Consider the following 16,357-nt stretch of genomic DNA (forward strand, 5'->3'; position numbering starts at 1 on the left):
GCACCATGTGCATACCCCCATATGGCTGCCTTTGAAGTTTAAAAGGGTGGCGACAGTAAAACCGCAGCTCAACCACCTTATTTTACAACCCCTCCCCCCAAGCGCACGTTTAAGCAAGGCAACAGGGCTCATTCACATGGCTGGGAGGGAGGTAAAAACCGGCAGTTGAGCTGCAGTTTTAGTGCCCCAACCACTCACCTGAACAAGGAGATGCTGCCAGCCAGGGCTGTACACATGGCAAAATCGAAATGGCATGCACTGCATACAACAGAGGCACATTAAGTCAGCATTTTTAGTATTAAAACAGGTGGTAACAACATATGGCCCCCCTCACCACCTGTCAAAAAGTAGCAAAGATAGCCAGCCGTATGTCTGAACGAGCCCTTAGAGATGTTTCACCGTTTGCCCTGGGTGCTGGATCACCTTGCCTTGTCCCAGCACTGCACACAGGACTGATATGTTCCCAGTAGTACAGGAACGCAGTTTGCTCTGAATTGAAATACCGAAAGGTATAAAACCACAAATAAATGCAGCTCAATAATCATTGCTATAACATTCAATGTACCAGTATTTATTTTAAATGTGAGAAGGGTAAGTACCTGAATTTGACTTGTTTTTGTCAGCCTCTTACAGTCCCTGTATGTACAACAGCATTCAGACTGGGGAGGGAAAAGCAGAACAGTGACAGAGGGGGTTATTTACGAAAGGCAAATCCACTTTACACTACAAATGCAAACTACAAGTACAAAGTGCACATGAAATTGCACCGAAAGTGCGCTTGGAATTTCAGTCGCTGTAGATCCGAGGGGGACATGCAAGGAGAATAAAAAACAGCATTTTAGCTTGCACATGATTGGATGATAAATTCAGCAGAGCTTCCCCTCATTTCAGATCTACCCGTTCGATTTACAGCGACTGTACTTCCAAGTGCACTTGCAGTGCGAAGTGGATTTGCCTTTCGTAAATAACCCCCTTTGTATTTCTGTATGTTAAACGGTATAGTCACTTATTTGTGATATTTTACATAACTATACCTGCAAAACGGACCAGCCTAAAGTGAATCAACTCAAAATGGTTGTAAATTATTATTCTTGAAAAAATCTATATAAAAAAATTAGATGCCTGATCATTATTACAGAGGGGGTCTACATATTTTGTTAAAACTTAAATGAACTGAAATGAAATATAAGATTGATACTTTTATACAATCTACAGTACAAGGAAATGTCAATGAAATGCTCATTAGACCCTCAAGCAGCTGATAACAGAACAGGAAATGGAATGAGCTCCATCCCTCCTGGGCCCCATCTTTCTGGCATTCCCGTCATCCTCTGTAGTAAGGCTTTAACGCACCACGATACTCTTTTACAGGCAGATTGGCGAGAACCTGATTGTGCCGGGAGGAGTGAAGACCATCGAAGCTCATGGGCGGATGGTGATGCCGGGTGGGATTGATGTCCACACCTGTTTCCAGAGACCTTGCAATGGAATGGTATCTGCTGATGATTTCTTCCAGGGAACCAGAGCAGCTTTGGCTGGAGGCACCACCATGATCAGTAAGAGGCTATTTTAATTGTTACATCATTTATAAAAGTATTTTTTTTTTTTATGTTTCTCACACAGGTTTCCGTGAAGAAATTTACTGCTGCTGATACCTGTAATAGAACATGGTTTTACTAGTACATGATAGTACGGGCCGTTGTGGGCTTATTCACAAAGTAGGCAGCAGCTATAATATCCAAAGTGCAGTAATAACCAATTGGAAATTGTCCATCGCTAATTTTATGCAGTAAACCAAAATCTGATTGGTTTGGTTTTAATTACTGTATTCCGCACATTATCCTTGCATTAAGTACATGGTGAAAAAAAAGTTGTGCCGTACTTTCCCTTTTCTAAAAATAACCCCAAGGTCTCCTCGTAAAAGAATTTCCCACTTTCTTCATGAATATTAAAGTGGTAGTAAAGTTCTGGAAAAAAAAATTGCCAGCCCCCCCAGCAGGTTAATGCCATCACGTTCTAGTATGCACCACATACTAGTACATTATGACAGACTTGCATTTTATTTTTAATCTCATTTTTTTTAAAGATTTTCTTTTTTTACGCACAAAATGACATACAGATAAACTGTCACACAGATCAACAGACTAAAAATAGAAGAAGAAAAAAATTCAACAAGGAACAACCAGATTACACTACAAAGCCCACGAGTTGGCGTTAAGTAGATATATCACCTGTAAACCTCTATCATACTTGGCCAACTACCCTGTTTCCCCGAAAATAAGACCTAGCGTGATTGTCGGTGATGGCTGCAATATAAGCCCTACCCCGCAAACAAGCCCTAGTTAAAGTCCTTGTAGGTCTTATTTTCGGGGAAACAGGGTAGGGCTTATTTGGGGGGTGGGGCTTATATTGCACCCATCACTGACAATCACAATAGGTCTTATTTTCGGGGAAACAGGGTAATAGATATTCAGCAAGTAACAATAAACACAACATTCCCAACAAACATTAAAGTGATTGTAATTTCTATTTTTTTCTCTTCTCTGGTCCCTCTTTGCTGCTCCTGACCCCTCCCTCCTGTCGGGTGCCCCCACAGCAAGCAGTTTGCTATGGGGGCACCCGAGCCGAGCTGCAGCTCTGTGTGTCCATTCAGACACAGAGCTGTGGTTTGGCCTCACCCGTCTCTCTCCTGATTGGCTAAGTGACTTTGATAGCAGTGAGAGCCAATGGCGCCGCTGCTGTGTTTCAGCCAATCGGGAGGGAGAGTGACGGATGGCCGAGGAACTCGTGGACATCGCTGGAGAGAGATGGGACTCAGGTATTAGGGGGTGCTGGGGCGGCTGCTGCACACAGAAGGCTTTTTATCTTAATGCATAAAATGTTTATCCACCTAGACCAGCCTTTCTCAACCTTTTCAACATGGAGGAACCCTTGAAATAGTTTAGGGAACCCTTGGTGAAAATAATAAATCTACAACTCATGATACATTAGTGTGATGGCCAGTGGGAAGAATGGTCCTTACACTTGTGGTCATTGGGAAGAATTATCTCCATACAGATTGCTAAAAAGATAAATGCTGTCAGTGGGAACTTATCTGAGAGGCAGAAATTGCCATGACTGAAGGAACCCCAGGGTTCCATGGAACCCTGGTTGAGAATCACTGATCTAGACCATATTGCAACAAACTTGTGTAGAGGATTGCAAAAAAGGTATGTTTCTCAAGTAAAATATATTTATTCAGATCAGATTTCCACTCATCTACTGATGATAGACTTACATTTTAAAGAGGAAGTAAAGGGAAAAAATAAATAAATAAAAAACACACCCTGCAAGGCAAAGGCATAATGAGCTAGTATGCATAGCATTTGTAATGCATAGCAGTAGTTTACAACTACTTTAACCCCTTGATGCTGACAGTTGGTAGGCCGCATATCTGCATATCTGTCTTTGTGCTGGGAGTATGCCGCACAGCACGCTTCCAACATAAGGACCAGGGTCTCACTATGAGCCCCGGATCCCGTACTAACAATTGCGACCTGGAACTCCTTGTTCCAGGCCACCTGATCGCTCTGATAGTCTCTTATTGGCTATCACAGTGATCAGTCACTGTGAAGACCATCCCTGTGTTTCTCCCTCTGTGAATGGAGAGGAAAGATACATTGTATCTCTCTCCTTGCAGAGAGAAATAAAAAAATAAAACTGTGTGTAAAAAAACAAAACAAAAAAAACTTAGACCAAGATTTGTGTTGTTTGTTTTAGGTAGGATACACAAAAGAAAAACAAGTACTATTATTTTTGGGCTGTACTACGGGTACAAACAACAAATAACAAAATTATGTTTAGGCGTTAACATTTGTTTTACCCTTAGGAGCCCTCCAGCAGTGCGCTTAGATCTTCTCCCAGTCTTCCTTCTGGGTCTGCACGACTGCACGGACTTTTCTTCCGCACATGTGCATGGGATTCACAGTCATGGCATGGCACTCTGAATTGATGGCACACTTTGTGTGCCCTCAATGCAGGGCGCGCTACGCATGCAATGGGGACATCGCTGGCAACTGTGAATATCTCCTAAAAAGCTTAGGAGATATTCACTGTATATACAGTTAAGCCTTATTTTAACCTTACCTGTAGGTACAAGTGAAAAAGCAGAGTATATTAAATCTTTAAAAACACTAATGAATGCAATTATGTAATTGTATAAAAATGACTTGCCTTTTAAAAGCAGCCAGTGTAAGCCCCTGTACACACGGTCGGAGATTTCGACAACCAAATCCATCGGATTTTGTCCGTCGGATCTTGTCGGAAACTGTTGCATACACACGGTCGGACTAGGTTGACGAAAAATCCGATCATTCAGAATGTGGTGACGTAATTTCATTACGATGGGACTACGTTCAGGCTAGTAGCCAATAGCTTTGATGTAGGAATTTGATCTGAGCATGCGTGGCACTTGGTCCGATCAAAATTCTCTACACATGATCGGAGTATGTCCGATCGAACCAGTTGGTCGGGAAATATTTCCAACATGTTGGAAAATTGGGTCCGACGGATATTCCCACGGAATCAGTCCGATGCATACCACACACAGTCGGATTATCCGACGACACGGTCCGATAGGGCTAAGTATCTAAACTTATTTCAGTTTCAGCCTCTTGTAATAGCCTATACAACAGACTGGCAGTACCTGGGCCCAATAAAGTATTCTGTTCTGACAAATGACATGCTGACCAGATGAAAAAACAGAGAAATTAACTAAGAAATTTGTTGCTGCTCATTCACTTTAAGATCACAGGCGGGGAGATGACCAAACTGTACAGCACAGTAAAGTGAGGTCACCAGCTTTTCTGTATGGACTGGTATGCTGTGCGAATCTCAGGACTCGATGGGCACAAATACAAATGCTTTTGCAGGCAAAATTTCTTCCTTATGTAATATATATTTCAACTATCTGCTTTGCTGTTTGTAGGGAGTTCAGTTTTAAATTTGGGATGACCCTTTTGTTTAAATAAATGAGTGAAAGGTTGGGTTCTTGGGAGTCATATCTTATATTCTTTGTTTTTCTTTCCTGAAACCAGTTGACCATGTTGTGCCAGAGCCAGGGACCAGCCTGCTTACTGCTTTTGACCAATGGAGGGAATGGGCAGACAGCAAGTCGTGTTGTGACTATTCCTTGCACGTGGACATCACGGAGTGGCACAAGGGCGTACAAGAGGAAATGGAGGCACTGGTGAAGGACCATGGTGAGTACAAGAACAACCATAAACAGTTACAAACACTTAAAGTGTAAAGCCTTGTGCACACAATTGGATTTACCAAAGGGAATTGTGTGATGACAGGCTGTTGGTGGAAGATCTGATCTTTTGTATGCTCCATCGGACAATTGTTGAGCCATGTGTGGACACAGAAAACATGTGGAAGAAGGTGCCAAAATTGAACTATGCTATGTGTGGCAGAAAATGAACACCGCACATCACCCTGAACACCCCATCCCCTCTGTGAAACATGGTGGTGGCAGCATCATGTGGGGATGCGTTTCTTCAGCAGGGACAGGAAAGCTGGTCAGAGTTGATGCAAAGATGGATGAAGCCAAAGATAGAAGAAAACCTGTTAAAGTCAGCAAAAGACTTGAGACTGGGGCGTGGGTTTCACCTTTCAGCAGGACAATGACACTAAACATACAGCTAGAGCTACAATGGAATGGTTTAGATCAGAGCATATTATGTGTCAAAAGTCCAGACTTAAATCCAATTGAGAATCTGTGGCGAGGCTTGGAAAATTGCTGCTCACAGACGCTCTCCATCCAATCTGACAGAGCCTAAACTATTTTGCAAAGAAGAATGGGCAAAAATGCCACTCTCTAGATATGCAAAAAGACTTGCAGCTGTAATTGCAGCCAAAGATTGTTCTACAAAGTATTGCCTCAGGGGGGCTGAATACAAATGCCACATTTGTCACATATTTATTTGCAAAAAAATCTAAAAAGTATTTATCATTTTCCTTCCACTTCACAACTATGTGCAACTTTGTGTTGGTCTATCACATAAAATCCCAATAAAATACATTTACGTTTTTGGTTGTAACATGACTAAATGTGAAAAATTTCAAGGGGGTATGAATACTTTTTCAAGACATTGTACATTATTGTGTGTTACCACAGAAAACCGCACTAGAAAGATTGAATGGGAGCTAATGCGAATCTCGTACGACAATTTTCAACAAATTCTACCAGCTTTAGCAAAGATGATAGAATGGCGACCTACTGGCAACAAATCCAGTTGTTCCACATTCCTAAAACTGTTACTTGTAGACTGCATTGATCTATGGCTCAAAATGCCGCTTTACACTAAAAGGACTGTTTAGAAACAATTTGCTGTGCGAACATCTCAGCATTTGCGCAAAAGGCGAGTAATGTTTGTACTATATCTGAAATGTCAGTTTCTATTTGTTGCCTTTCACAGGGTGAATGTAATATTCCCTAACATTTGATCCTAAGAGAAAATAGCCTTAAGAACATTGGAGCAGGAGAGTTACAGAACGTTTGAAGGATAGAGAAAATAGCCTAACACTATAGGCTTAGAGCATTCCACCAGAAGAGGAAATAATAAGGGAAAGCTCTGTGCTGTAAGCTAAGTGTATGGAGATTCCTGTTCTCACTATGGACAGTGTAATGCATCAGCTACTGCAGAGAATGAGCTGCTATACAGCGTTCATACGGTGTTGCAGACAGAACTTTGTTGATAACTAGGCTCCATTTACACTTTGTGGGCAGAATCGCTCCGATTCCTCCAGAGATTCCAAATCCTATGGTCATGTGCCATGTAATGTGCACAGTGTGCAACACGCCTTTGGGTGCAATTGCCCTTTTATGGCACCCCAAACACATTGCAATTCTCCCACAAATTCGTGTCTTTAAGAATTGCGTGATGCTTTTTGCCCCTAAAAAGGGGCAGGAGCTTCTATTTGGGCAACAAACATGCATAGGATAGGATATTCAAGTGAATAGGCTAGCCCTATGCGACACACAGAATCATGCTATGAAAATCACATAGTGGGAACGCTCAGGCCGCGTACACACGGGCGGACTGTCTGTCCAACTTAGTCCGCCGAAACACATTTCAGCGGACAGTCCGCTCGTGTGTGGGCTTCAGCGGACTTTTTCAGCGGACAGTCTGGCGGACTAAGTATTTTGGAATGTTGGAAATACTGTCCGCTGGACTCGCATTTCAGCGGACAGTCCGCCCGTGTGTGTGCCAGTCCGCCGTACTTTTGAAATGAGCGGACTTTTCCCGCCCGGAGAAAAGTCCGCTCATTTCGAGCGGGTAGGCGGGGCCCGCGACAGAGACGTCGTTGGCCCCGCCGCCTGGTATGGACTTAAAGGGGAACCCCAACGCCGAAAAAAAATCGGCGTGGGGGTCCCCCCCAAGTCCACAACAGACCCTTGTCCGAGCACGCTACCCGGCCGGCCAGGAAAGGGGGGCGAGCGAGCGCCCCCCCCTCCTGAGCCGTACCAGGCCGCGTGCCCTCAACATGGGGGGTGCCTTGGGGAAGGGGGGGCCGCGCGGCCCCCCCACCCCAAAGCACCTTGTCCCTATGTTGATGAGGACAAGGGCCTCTTCCCGACAACCATGGCCATTGGTTGTCGGGGTCTGCGGGCAGGGGGCTTATCGGAATCCGGGAGCCCCCTTTAATAAGGGGTCCCCGGATACCGGCCCCCCACCCTATGTGAATGAGTATGGGGTACAATGTACCCCTACCCATTCACCTGTGAAAAAAAAACACAGGGTTAAAATATTTTATTGCACAGCTCCGGGGGTCTTCCGTCTTCGGGGGTCTTCTCGCCGGACTCCTCCGCTATCTTCTTGTAGCTCTTTTGCTAGCGGAGGAGTCCGGCTTTCTTCCGCGCCGCCAGATTCCGATAAGCCCCCCGCCCGCAGACCTCATCAACATGGGGACAAGGTGCTTTGGGGTGGGGGGGCCGCGCGGCCCCCCCTTCCCCAAGGCACCCCCCCATGTTGAGGGCACGCGGCCTGGTACGGCTCGGGAGGGGGGGCGCTCGCTCGCCCCCCTTTCCTGGCCGGCCGGGTAGCGTGCTCTGACAAGGGTCTGTTGTGGACTTGGGGGGGACCCCCACGCCGATTTTTTTCGGCGTTGGGGTTCCCCTTTAAGTCCATACCAGGCGACGGGGTCAGCGACGTCTCCTTCGAGGGTCCCGCCTACCTGGAGACGCGCTCGAAATGAGCGGACTTTCGTCCGCGTGTGTGGGCGAGTCCGTTCATTTCAAAAGTAGGGCGGATAGTATGGCGGACTTAGTCCGCTCAAAAAGTGCCGTGTGTGGGCAAGTCCATTCATTCGAAAGTATGACGGACTGTCCGTCGGATTGTCTGACGGACTAAGTTGGCCAGACAGTCCGCCACGTGTGTACGCAGCTTCAGAATGCTGTGCGGGAAACCAACTCCGTGTGCGTTTCCTGTGCCGTGTTCACAATGTACTGAAGTTGTGATCTGCAACAGGTGTCAATGTTAACTGAATGACATCCAAAAGGCAGGTTGCAAATGCAGCCCATTTGCCTGCACCTGATCAGATGGTAGATAAGTACCATGCGGTCCGGTTTCTGTGTGTTTTATATAGTACATGCATTACATTTGGCGTGGTCCAGCGACACTTTTGCTCATCTATGAAAGGTTCAGTCTGGTGAACTTGTGAAACAAAAAGTTCAGTCTCTGCAACACTGTATCAATTCTGTATAGCACTTCTTTCCCTGCAGTAGCTGATTCATTACACTGTCGGTGGGAACGTCTGTAAAGGAGTTGTAAAGGCAGAAGGTTTTTTTATCTTAATGCATTCTATGCATTAAAAAAACCTTTTGTGTGTAGCAGCCTCCCCAGCACCCCCTAATACTTACCGGAGCCCCATCTCTCTCCGGTGATGTTCAGGAGTGTCTTAGCCATCTGGGACTCTCCTCCTGATTGGCTGAGACACAGCAGCAGTGCCATTGGCTTCTGTCAATCAAAGTCACTTAGCCAATCAGGGGAGAGAGGGGCTGGGGCTCTGTGTCTGAATGGACAGACGGAGCTGTGACTCGGCTCGGGTGCCCCCATAGCAAGCTGCTTACTGTGGGGGCACTCGACAGGAGGGAGGGGCCAGGAGCACTGAAGAGGGACCTGAGAAGAGGAAGATCCAGGCTGCTCTGTGCAAAACCTACTGCACAGAGCAGGTAAGTATAATATGTTTATTTTAGTTTAGTTTTTTTTTAATGAGCCTTTACAAATACTTTAATACTTGGAGCCATCTAGTGGCCAGTTGCAATATAATCTGTTTTAAATCAATAATTCACATTTATTCAGCACATAATATAGCCTATTTACATGACTTTTTTGCCCATTTGTGCAGAATGAATGTACATGCACTTTCACTGAGGGAATTCACACATTGGAGTACAATGCAGAGGTTTCCCTCATAGTATTTCATCTTTTGGTCAAATGTTCTTAGCCTAGTGTTAGGCTATTTTTTCTATTGATTAAATGCCTTATCTTTCTGGTCAACTCTTCTTCAGGCTATTTTTCTCTTAGGATAGAATGTCCTTCGGGGATGTTACAAAGGTAATCTATTGAAACTTACATTTCACACACATTACAAACCCTACAAGTCCTATTCATGGCCTTTGCAGAAATGCTGAGACACACAAATAGGCCTCTTTCATATGGGTTGGAGGCCAGTAGCAAATCCACCCACTCAGCAGGTGATCTCTCCGCTGATCCCCCCTAAGCAGGCAGATGACAGTTGGATGGAAAACAGACAGGCAGTCTGTTTCCATTTGACCGCCCCACAGAGAACAAGTGGGCTGTGTCTGCTCTGAATCAGCAGAGTGGACATGGACACAGCCCGATGTTCTCTGAGGGACGGTCAAATGGAAACAGACCGCCTGTCCATTTCCATCTGGCTGTCATCCGCCTGCTCAGTGGGGATCAGCGGAGAGATCAGAAACGGATTGGTCAGGATCGGGTGATGTCAGCGGACATCCGCCACTCCATAAAGAGCAATGGATAGTCCGATCGGGTCCGCCTGAAAAACTAACAGATGGACCCGATTGGTCCATCAATGTGAAAGGGACCATAGACCTCTGTGCAATTCTGAGTGTAAATAATCATCAGGCAAAATTGTATTTTGTGCAGTGAGTAATTGCTACTATGTAATTGCCTGCAGGCCTTTGGGTATAAGTTGCATCATCCATTGCACACAAGCTGAAATTTAAAAATGGCAGCATAGTCCTTGAAGCATGATTGAGTTGGAAGAGATGTTAAGCCAGCTAGAGAGTCATGGGAGAAACAATCAAGAGTTCTGACTCCTTTTAAATGGGAGTCTGAAGCTTGAGATTAAAGTGATCATATTGCATAGGCAAACAAAAATCCAGCTGTACAGAAAGAGAAAACATGGTAAAGGTAGGCAGAGGACGGTATACCTGCTGTAAATGTTTTGTTTGTCAGTTGGAGTTCTATGTAATGTATAGCTAGTGATTAATCATCTGCCCTTGTTCTGCAGGTGTTAACTCCTTCCTGGTGTATATGGCATACAAGGAACAATTCCAGCTGACAGACTCCCAGGTAACAATGATCTCACTGCTGGATGAGGAATGTGTTGTGTGTCGACTCTTTGGGAGTTGCGTGTTCCATTACTGGGCTCCGGCAGCCTTGTTTTCTCTGGTGATGGAAAACATGGCTGTGCAGTGTATACAGTCAGTTGTCAGTGCTCTGGGCGTGTGATGAGAACATGATGTCTTCTGCCAAGTGCACTGGCCACCTCTTAGGCTAGGCACATTGCTAGCATTCCTGGGACACACTCTGCATACTGATCAGTGCTGCCCTTCCTATGGGAGGACAGCCATTGTTAGGAATGCTCTCCTTCCTGTGAGTTAATCAAGACCTCAACATACTGTAAATAACACCCTTTGTATTTCTTCTACACATAAACTTTAGTTGTATTTAATACAAGCACATTACAGCTGCACAAGGACCTTGGGTCACAAAAATGCATGGGCTGTTTGTGATGTCTCCTTCTGAATATGCTAGTTCCCTGGCTGTCACGCTGATTCAATGGTGACTTTAGTTCCATAGCCACTGACATGAAATCAATATGTAGATCAGGAGTTTTAACTTCATTTACAACATACTTCTTTCATCTCACTGAAGCATTGAAATAAGTGGCAGTTGGGCAACATTTTTAGGAGGACAATGGGGTTGATTTAATAAAGACAAATCGTCTGTCTACTGCAAGTGCAGTCACTGTAGATCTAAGGGAAACATGCAAGAAGAAAAAAAAATTGCATTTTGCTTGCACATGATTGGATGATAGAAATCAGCAAAGCTTCCCCTCCTTTTAGAGCTTCCCCTCAGATCTAGAGCAACTGCACTTGCAGAGTGCACAGTATATTTGTCTTTAGTAAATCCACCTCAATATTGCCAGCCCTTATATGCTTTTCTCAGTACACAATTCCTATACAGTAACTGAATAACCAAGGTGACACCCATGCCTATGTGGATACAGTGTGATTGAATAAATAAAATAAATGTTAAAAAATATGCAACTGTCTTCAAATATTCCCAATGTGGGCTTTTGTCCAATACAATAAAACTTAGGCAGCACTTGCTATAACAAACTCCGTGCTATATGTGATCACAATATTATTGCACTGTGTATAACAATAACTGTATATTAGGTAGTTGCGCTCACCCTGTATTATATGGATGTTCCACAGTTAATTAAATCAATATAATATCATCAATATTAAACAGTGCTTATAGATCATCAATTGCTATCTAATACAATACTTCTTAAGCCCAGTGAAAAAAACACAAAATTGATAAAGACAGAAAAAAATCTGAAAAAATATTGAAAAAATATAAAAAACACAAACACTTTTGCAAAATAATGTGTTTCCAAAAGTCCAATAATGTGTTTCCAAAAAAAAAAAAATCAATTGTACTGTTCATATAATTATCCACCGTGCTTGAATCAATTGTGGATCCAGAAATACTATTGTGATCCGTGAAATACCACCACCTTCCAATTTAAACGCATACCATAAAGCAGTAATAAAAACGCCTGTGTATATCTCTTTAACACCCAGTATATTTCAGTTCTGTCAGGTACAGAGTTATATTCTGAAATTTCTCCAATGTGGCTTCTTAAATACTCATAAAAAAAAAAAAAAACGGCCATCATTGTGCAATACAGGCATACCCCACTTTTAAGTACACAATGGGGTTTATTTCTCACTTGTGCACAGAAACCAATGAGCTTCTAACCCCAGCTTGTTCAATCACCTTTGGTAATAAATCGTGGAAGCTCATTGGTTTCTATGCAGAAGTGAGCCTGACTTTGCACTTTCTAGTTTTAGTAAATAAGCCCCATTGTGTACTTAAAAGTGGGGTATGCCTGTATTCTACAAATGTTTTTTATTGTATAAAGTTTTAAAAATTGTGCACTCACATGCTATTGTGCCTTAGACCGGCACTGAGTCTGTCCAGCGTTCCAGTAACAATAATATTGCCAACTTATGCCGCGTACACATGAGCCGATTGTATGGCGTACTTAGTCCGTCATACAGTCCGTCATACTTTACACTGAACGGACTTGACCACACACGGATACCCAAACAGTCCGACGAAAGCTTGCACGATGACGTGTACAGCACGTAAGACGGGACTAGAAATAGGAAGTCCAATACACAGCAAAGCACCTTTCCGCCGTGTAAATCCTTTCTGGGCATGCGCCATTCTTAGTCCGTCCAACTAGCACACTGACGACCGTACTGAAACCAAAGTATGACGGACAGAATTACGGAAAATCCGAAATACTTAGTACGCCAGACTGCACGCTGAAAAAGTCAGCTGAAGCCCACACACGAGCGGATTGTCCGCTGAAATGTGTTTCGACGGACTAAGTACGCCATACAGTCCGCCCGTGTGTACGCGGCATTACATATACTTGTTGTGTTAAAAAGGGTTAACAAAAGCTAAAAATAAAATGCTTGCATGCAAAATTTGATAAAATTAATAAAATTGTGCAGAAACACAGTCCATAGAAGTATAGACATCCTAGGATTTTTGGGGTGCACACTGGGAAGTAAAACTTATTTCTTGGCGATAACCAAGACTGATCTGCGAATGAGGTATGCAACTTTCTTTTACTGGCTGTATCGAGGCAAAAAAAACAATTTTCATAGTGACAGTGGTGGCGAGGGGAACCAAGGTCTCCCTCTATGTGTGTCGGGTGCTGCTCATGTTGTAGTCCACAGAGGCTCCTTTCCGTGTACTAGCAATGCCACTGCATGTAGAATCCATCACAGATGTCTTTTCTGTCAGAAACACTTTTCTCTGCATGGTCACATGATCAGTTAATGTAGGAAGGCTGTGATAAGACCAATGTCAGTTTTCTTTATTTCTCCCCACACCATACCCTACAGACCCCTGGAATCTGTGAACTTGTCCTCCATGGAAGGAGGTGTTGGGAGATGACTGCTCACCATGAAAAGCCTATTCCTATCTTCCAACTCTGCCCAGTAGTAGCAGCATCAAAGCAGGCTGTACACAGATGCCAGGAGCCTGCAGGTCCAGTGTAGGAGAAACACCGTTCCTTTAAAGATGGGTAAATCAACCTGATTACTTCTTTACAGGCAGCAGGGACAGATAAGGATAGAAATCTTTATTTTTGGGCTGGACATTTCTTTACTGCTTCCATGAAAATGCTGGGCTTCCTGTTCAGCACCGGTGGTGTTATCTCAGCCTTTCTGGTTATAGATGGGCGAATATCTTCTTGAACATAACAGGCTAAATTGTATTTGTCCATCTAGTGGTACAGTGCCAGGAGCCAGCAGTAAGAACAGTCTGAGCACCATGCTCTTTCCTGGCTCCATATTAGTGGAAAGGATTGGCACTCACCCATAGGGAAATTGTCCAACATACTCAGATTCTTCTCTGGTTCTTACCCCTAGGACATTAGAAATGGACCATCTACAGGTACATTGCAGGAGTGGTGAGAACAATCTGTCCGTCATGCTTTTCCCTGGCTCCTTAACAAGGGAAAGGTCTGGGAACCACTCATTGGGGGGAGGGGGGGGGGGCGAACATGCTCAAAATCAAACTTGTGATTCTGAGGGTCCTAGACCCTCCGGTTCTTTTTATTACCCCCTAGGACATTAGAATAGGTCCATCTGCTGGTGCAGTACCAAGAACCAGTGGTGAGAACAGACTGCATCTTGCTTTTCCCTGGCTCCTTAACAAGGGAAAGGTCTGGGAACCACTCATTGGGGGGGGGCGAACATGCTCAAAATCAAACTTGTGATTCTGAGGGTCCTGAACCCTCCGGTTCTTTTTATTACCCCTAGGACATTAGAATAGGTCCATCTGCTGGTGCAGTACCAAGAACCAGTGGTGAGAACAGACTGTGCATCTTGCTTTTCCCTGGCTCTTGAACAAAGGAAAGGCTTGTGACTCACTCATAGGGAAATTTGTCCAACATGCTAAAAAAAAATCTTACTTTTGTTTGTGTCTCCAACCTCTGGTTCTCTTTATTACCCCAGGACATTAGAAATGGTCCAGTTATGACAATTGCTTTTTGAAATCAGGAACATAATTTGGGGGCAGCTTGATATATCTGTGAACTCTAGAAAGAAAACCAACAGAAAATAAATTGTACATTTTACAGTTACTGAAAGTGATCCATAGTTTATCTTTAAAGAGATCTAATCACAAATATATTTTAAAAAGGATGAAATGTTAATATTGTGTATAAGGGTTTTCTGAGGTTATCTGTAGCCTGAAAAATTCAGCCTTCCTTCAATTCCACACTCTAGTGTTGTCACCTTTTCTTCAAGCCAAACCCGAACACTTTAGCGACCTGGGACACCTTTGGGTGCCCCAAGGAGAGTAGTAATGTGGTGCACATAGTGTGCCGCAGCGAACAGTGAGTGTGGCCAAATTGCTCTTGCTGACATTATTAACCTTCCCCTCCCCCACCCCCAGTGATGCCGAACCTGCCCCCAGACTTCTGCCTGCAGCTTCCGGAAAGCAACAGATTTGTGTGTAACTATCTCGGTTACTTGGGGAGCCACAGCCTGAATAATGTGTCCGGTTTTCAGTCTGCCTGAAACTTGGACACATGATTAAAAACCCAGACTGTCCGAATGAATCCCAGACAGGTGCATCCCTACCCCACTCCCCTATGTCAAATGTGCATTGGAGGTCTGGTCAGCATCTGATGACAGCTGACCATGCCTGATGTCACAGGGGATAGAGACATAGGTGTGCGCAGCCAATTGCATTAGGCACACATGCCTTTCTCTGCAGCCTCAGTTGCACTGGACAGGGAATGAATATGAAGTGCTCTGTGCTGAGTGTCTTCCTGTTCATTCACAAACTGAAGCAAACTAAACATAGTTTAGTATGCTTCAGTTATGAATGAACACACTGAGTGAGTGTGTTTAGTGTGTTAATTTATAAATGGAAGGGGCTGGTAAATTACATACTAGCCCCTTCCCCTGCTCTCTATCCTGACATATCCCCCGCAGCAGCCGGGGAAGAGGAGAGGAGGGGAGGGAAGACGGCAGTACTGTGGGGCGGGGGGCCAACACAGGGGGAAACCCGAGCAGTAGGGGGAATTGGCACCACATGTAGTAATTAGGGTGTGCCCAGGCAAACCTGGCACACCCTCTGCACATGCCTATGGACACAGATATGCCGTTGGAGTAAAGAAGGGGGCCACTTGGAGGAGAATCAGGTTGCCTGCCATTACAATATGCAGCCCTTGGTTAGCCTTCATACACAATATTGTGCTGTAAATACTATAATGTAATTATCTAGCCTGTTTTTGTGACTGATCAGGGAAGTGCAATATTATAATGTTAATTAATCTAAAATTTCCAAGTACTGAGAATTTCTTTTAAGCTTACCTGTGCATTCATTAAGTTTTAACAGTGTCTGCTTGTGATTTGAATATTGTATTTTAAGGAAGAATTGGTTTTGGATAGTGTGGGGAAGTGTTAAAAGCCCTGGTTTTATTGCTCAGAGACCAGTGTTGTTCTAAGCTGCTCTCCTGATTTCAACTACAAATACCCCCAATCCTTATCTCCATAATTTAAGTTGGAGGTGTTCTGTGGTTCATAGAAGATAGCTGAAAAAGCTGTCACAATTGTTTGAGATTTCAGTTCAGTGTACAGAAAGTTTGAAGGACACTGGGATTCTGGCAGGATCAACTGGTATTTTCTGTACGTGCATTAAATGTTCTCAGCCTGAAATAAGAAAATAAATGCAGCCGCCACATTTAAGGGCTGATAAGCTACAATGTATAACATATATATGTT

At 44.0% G+C, this 16,357-nt stretch overlaps 1 protein-coding gene across 2 annotated transcripts in view; it reads left to right on the forward strand.

Moving 5' to 3' along the window:
• Positions 1-16,357, forward strand: part of DPYSL2 (dihydropyrimidinase like 2) — a 166,363-nt gene that overhangs the window by 132,293 nt on the left and 17,713 nt on the right. For both annotated transcript variants that reach the window (XM_077469770.1, XM_077469771.1), the window contains exons 3-5: positions 1,372-1,556; positions 5,076-5,240; positions 10,540-10,601. In XM_077469770.1, the coding sequence (XP_077325896.1) occupies positions 1,372-1,556; positions 5,076-5,240; positions 10,540-10,601 (412 nt within the window). The remainder of the gene's footprint in view (positions 1-1,371; positions 1,557-5,075; positions 5,241-10,539; positions 10,602-16,357) is intronic.

The sequence above is a fragment of the Lithobates pipiens genome, unplaced genomic scaffold (genome assembly GCF_037356315.1).
Source record: "Lithobates pipiens isolate NorthernLeopardFrog02 unplaced genomic scaffold, aLitPip1_a1.2 Scaffold_8, whole genome shotgun sequence".
Taxonomy (NCBI): Eukaryota; Metazoa; Chordata; class Amphibia; order Anura; family Ranidae; genus Lithobates; species Lithobates pipiens.